The sequence below is a fragment of the Parasteatoda tepidariorum genome, chromosome 3 (assembly GCF_982258835.1).
Source record: "Parasteatoda tepidariorum strain Cologne lab strain chromosome 3, Ptep-v5.0, whole genome shotgun sequence".
NCBI classification, from domain to species: Eukaryota; Metazoa; Arthropoda; class Arachnida; order Araneae; family Theridiidae; genus Parasteatoda; species Parasteatoda tepidariorum.
The window spans coordinates 3117509-3123508 of NC_141757.1; the positions used below are offsets into that span (position 1 = coordinate 3117509).

The window sequence follows — 6000 nt, forward strand, 5'->3', positions numbered from 1 at the left end:
TCAACACTGTTAAACTACCATTTACGATAAAATTATGAAATTATTTAACAAATATATATATATACAGTAGGGAACCGATTATCCGAAACGATCGGGACCATCGCTATTCCGGATAACTGATTTTTCGGTTTTCTGAATCGCTACAAAAAGCCGTTTTTTTTATTGTTAAACCCAACTAAAAAAAGAAATATTTGGAAATAATCTCGAAGAAACAAAGTAATACACTAATGATTATTTCCAAAATGATGGTAAGGTAAACATCTCTCAAAAAAGAAAGAAAAATCCTAAAATCTTATGAGGAAAAAAAAATTTTATTTTTAAAAAATGGCGGGAAAATTTATTGAATTTCGTTCCGTTTTTTGGTTTTCCGGTTTACTGATTATTCACCGGAGTTCATAGTTCATTCAAAGTTCACCGGATAACGGGTTCTGTACTGTATATACATCAGGGGTATATCCAGGCCAAATTTACTACTGTTTAGCGTTACCTTCACAAATTAACTTAAGGAAAAAAATACTTTATCTTCAAATTTTATAGTTGTATCAAGTAAGAAACTTATTTTTTCCATATTTTTGTGTTGATTTTTTAATATAATTTTTAATTTTCACAAATTATGTCTAAATTTTCACAAAGTTGGTTCCTCTCGAAAAAAGCTAGACAGACCCCTGTATATATATATAATAAATTATTTAATAATTTCATTCATACGCAAGCCATCTACTGTGAACATAGTTAATTTTTCTTTCACTTTTAAAAGAGCTTTTTTAGCAGCAAATTGTTAAATAGCGTGCAAGTAACTTTCAGTGAAGTTTGCATTTTTGGAAAAAGAAGTTAAAATGCACCAAAAGTAACTTAGTTCCAGCGTTGGTTTAGATTTTGCTGCAGCTGGAAAAAACCATGGTAAAAACCTATATTTTCCAAGATGAGAGGACAAAAGCACATTTTTGATACAAAATTATTCCTAAAATTGAAATATATACTATAAATATATATAATTCAAAAAATTAACAAAATTATTATTCCATAATTAAATTATAAAGTATTATATCATTTTAGTAGTTTAAAACATTATTGATCGAAAAATTAGTGATTATTCTCTTTTTTCCAGTGAAATGTCTTATTTTAAATTAATATAACTATAATTTAAAGCATTCATAAAATATCTATCAACATGTGTAGTTAATTAAAATATACAAGTATCAATGCAATTTTTTAAATTTGCGCAAATTCAATACTTTATTCATCATTTTGAAAAAAAAACATTTATTTAAGGATTCTAAAATGAAAAGAGGTCAAAAACTTTTAATCTTTTAAAAATTATTACCCTTATATTAATTATTAATATTTTAAAAATAATTTTTTCACATAATGCATCAAAATTATTATTCCTTATGATTGATTTAAATGTGTTTCAAGTATTTTGTAATAATATTTAATCTGCAATTTAGATAATTTGGTTTTTGCCTGTTTTTAACAGTTTTTTCCACTGTCCTGGCAAAAACTTAGTTCCAAAAGTTGGGGAAATGGACTCACTGGAATCACTTAATGTTGATCTCAATAGCTTGCCATAAGATGGTAAATAGGTGGCATGATAGATAGTGATCAACAGGAGTAAAGGAGCATTTGTTTGAAGTATGCAACAGAATTTCCAAAATAGCAGAGACATTTTTCTTTGAGGCACAACTTAGTTAGTGACCATTGTTAAACATTAGCAACATGAACATTTCGGGTTTAGATTGTAAGAAAAAGTGAAATGATGATTGTTTTTCACTTTTATATATTAATACTAGAAATTAAAAAGAAAAAAAATATGCCCAGATGAATCCTAGGGAGATTTTTCCATATTCTGGTCTGTGGCAGAATTACGACCAGGTCTTGGAAACTTCCGAGCAGTGGCCCGCGAGAAACTAAAAAAAACATCACTGAAAGGGACCAACTCGAACCCACCCCCAGGCGAGCATCTACAGTTTTCTGTCTAAAAAAATTGCTATTTGGCACCTTGGCAAGTGTAGTTGGCACGACAGATCAAGATATGGAAATATACCAGATCCTAGAATAGCCCAAAAACTTTGCAATTTTTTTAAATCTAGCAAAACTAGATTTTTGGATGATATTTTGGGGAAATATGTTGCAACCTTATTTTTTTTATTTTATCTAATCAAAAGTATTTTAATAAATGTTTTATAACTTAAATTGTTTTGTTTGTTAAATAATAATAGAAAATAGAACAACTTTGATCCAAGCAATAATCATCAACTTGGTGAGATTTCAAAAAGTCTATTGTAGGATTTTAAGAAATGCCTTTAATTTATCTAAGTATAGACGATTTTCATAACAAACAATCTGAAATCCATCCATTTGTTATGGATTCCAGCAACTAAAAACCTTTTTCCAGTTGAAAGTTTTCGAACTCACAAAATGCTAAGGCTCTGTGAAATTTTACTACATGCCAAGTGCGTGAAAACGAAACTCGTGCATAAACATGTGTTAAACGTGAAATGTTAGGGTGAAGATCGCATGTTTGGCACTTGAAAAATCTAACTCCCTGACTTTTCGAGATGTTGAATCAAAAATGTTAACAGACTTTTCCCTGGACAATTCCCAAATTCATTAAATCGAGAATATATTATTCTCAAAACAGAGTTACGGTACATGAACAATAACTTTCGGCGTTAATCCTCAAATTTTCTGTCTAGTAGAAAATGATAAATACGTACATTTGTGGTTCTTTTTCTGTTTTGACTGTAACTAAATCACTCTTTTTGGTATTTTTGTCACTCTCATCGTCAAATACACTGAACAGATCGTCATTATCATCCATGATAATTTATAAAACAATACTAAATTAATATTTAATTAATTTCGTCAATTAAAGAACTCGCGTGCAAAATATTTAAACACCGCAGCAATGTACCTTAATAATACGATTAAGGAAGCTAGCTTGCAACTTACAAATAAAAATTGTAGCCCCACGTAAGTACCTTCGGATATTGCTTAGCAGCCAAGAAAAATAAATTTAAAATTATGAAAGGCGATCGCAGCGCTTGAATGCGCTATCCTGGGAGAAGACTGATTCCATGCTTTTGGCCTTTCCCTCTCCTCTTCAGTTATATAGAAATGAACAGTCCGCAAAAAAAAAAAAGATATCACCCTGAATAACTTTCGCTCTAATGATCAGATTATCACAAACTAGGTGTCAATCTTAATGGCTCCTGGGGGTGACCTCAATTATGCTAATTAATTAATGCTAACTATTAATTAAGTTACGAAATCAAACACAAAAACGTACTTTTTCTGAATAAACAAATATTTTTTTTTACATATTTGGATTTCTTATCTTCAAAATATAGGGGGTAGCCGTAATCTGGGAAATGTGGTCCCCAATCTTTGGTCAGGAGTGCGATTCAAAGTTTGCACCCCTTAATGTTACTTTCGATTTTTGCGTTTTCAGTCATATTTTAAAAACTAATGAAATAATTCAAAAAAAATTACACCCACTCATTTACCCAAAGATAATTTCAGAAAAAAAATAATTTTTAATAATTATTTATTAATTTTTATTATTTAATTAAATTGAGGATGAAAAATGTTGAATTATAAGGTATACCTTATAATTCAACACCATATATGGCTATTTTTATACCATATTAATTGAAAAATGTAAAGTTTCAACTGTTTTTATTTATTAGATGAGAAAAGTTGAAATTAATTATTTTAAAAAAAATAATTTGGTGAAAATGACGAAATAATTAAATGGGGCGATTAATATTAAAATGTGATAAGCTTACGTGGAACTTGACTTAGCGCGTTTCGTTCATATTTTTTTCGCTAATAATCGCTTGCTAATGTTTTTTTTTAAACTATAAAATACGTTTCTTTTTTAGTCGTCTAAAAATCTATTTGCAATTTAGTAAAGAAATTTGAATAAAAAACATTTTATTCAACTTATGTGGAGTTTTATAAAAGCATGCTTCTGATAGAATATGATTATACAACATATTGGGATTATTTTTTTTTTCCTTCAATAACTGATACAATCTCAATAATATACGCACGTATGAATAGATTTGGAGTAAAATATTCATCAATTTCTTGAATATATATTTTATAAATATTAATAAAAATAAGTAGTTAACATTTTAATGCATCTCTCACAACATCGCAAACTTCTCAACATCTTACAGGGTAAAACTAACCAGTGAAGGAACACTTAAGTTTAGCTTGCCTTTAAAAAATATCATAAAAATTTCAAAATTTGTAATTTTAGCTAAATAATGGTGTCGACATATTTTTGTTATTAAATGCAAATTATGTAAAAAAATTGAACAATAAAAAAAAGCACCTTTAAGATCACTTAAAAATCAAAAATATGCACCTTTTAAAAACGCTAGAGAACCTGTTTTTGAGTACTAAAAATAAGGCATCTATTCTCAAAGTCCTACTTCCAAGACTTGCTAGTTGGCAAGGATGATATTTCTGTCCCTCGCAACAACCCAGTAGATCTAGTCATACTGAGGGATGTAGATAACCCCCCACCTTCAATCGATGAAGTGATAATGGCTATTAAAAAACTCAGAAACAACAGATCGGCTGGTCCCGATTGTATCCCATCTGAGCTTCTTAAAACCGGCGAACCCCAGTTTATAGATGCTATCCATAAACTCCTAATTGAAATCTGGGACACTGAGAATATACCCATTGAATGGGAAGAAGGTTCCATCTGCCCTATTTTTAAAAAAGGAGACCAACTTGAATGTCGTAACTACAGAGGTATAACACTCCTCAATACGGCATATAAAATCTTCTCCAATATTCTTTTCAAAAGGCTCCAGCCTTTTGCTGATAAAGCGGTCGGAAATTACCAATGTGGATTCAGGCCTCAAAGGTCTACCATTGACCAAATTCATACTCTAAGACAGATCCTTGAAAAAACTAAAGAGTTCAACATCAGGACTTTTCACCTATTTATAGACTTCAAAGCTGCCTACGACAGCATTAAAAGAGATAAATTACTTGAAGCGATGAACGAGTTCGGAATCCCTACAAAACTCGTAAGTCTCACCCGTGCCACTATCAACAATGTGAGATGCAGGATTAAAATCCAAAGCCATCTATCTGAACCTTTCATTACCGAAAGAGGCCTGCGCCAGGGAGACTCTCTTGCTTGTCTGCTTTTTAACCTGGCATTGGAGAAATGCATTCGGGATAGCGGATTAAACCGAGGAGGATCTATTTGGAACAGATCTCTCCAAATCCTCGCTTATGCGGACGACATTGATATCATTGGAAGATCAGAACGGGCTGTTAAAGATGCCTTTCAAGCCCTTGAGGCCTCTGCTATAAATATGGGCCTTTCCATTAACGAAGACAAGACCAAATTCATGGAGTTTTCAAGCTCAACTGTAAACTATAGTGAACCTTTGCAGATAAACGGACATTCCTTTGAAAAGGTTAAAGAATTTAAGTATCTTGGTACAATTATCAATGACCAAAACAAACTGAAACCTGAAATTGACAATAGAATCAATATGGCCAACAGATGTTTTTTTGGACTAAAAAGTCAACTAAGATCGAATTTTATTAGCCAAAAAACAAAACTAAAATTATATAAGACACTCATTCTGCCTGTCTTGCTATACGGAAACGAAACCTGGACTTTAAACCTTGACGTACAACGCCCGATAGAAACGTTTGAAAGAAAGATACTTAGAACTATCTTTGGTGCCATACCAGAGGGGGGATGTTGGCGAACACGGTACAACTTTGAACTTTATGGGCTCTATAAACATCCTCAAATTATGCAGATAATCCGAAGCAACCGACTAAGATGGCTCGGACATATATGGAGAGGCTCTGAAGATAGCCCTGTAAAAATTGCCACCTTCAAGAACCCTCAGGGGTCCCGCTCTAGAGGTAGACCACCTACTCGATGGCTCAAAGACACTGAAAACGACCTCAAAGTCCTGAAACTTAAGAACTGGAGGGGAGTTGCCATGGACA

The 6000-nt window shown here is 31.7% G+C and overlaps 1 protein-coding gene across 2 annotated transcripts in view; it reads right to left on the reverse strand.

The window, feature by feature from the left end:
- The window catches only part of Mtr4 (exosome RNA helicase Mtr4), a 70645-nt gene extending 67698 nt beyond the window's left edge, over window positions 1-2947 (reverse strand). The window contains exon 1 of one of the 2 annotated variants that reach the window (XM_087158598.1): window positions 2718-2947. In XM_087158598.1, the coding sequence (XP_087014724.1) occupies window positions 2718-2821 (104 nt within the window). In that variant the 5' untranslated portion in view covers window positions 2822-2947. The remainder of the gene's footprint in view (window positions 1-2717) is intronic. The other variant, XM_087158599.1, reaches the window with a different exon arrangement.
- Window positions 2948-6000: the final 3053 nt, after the last annotated feature.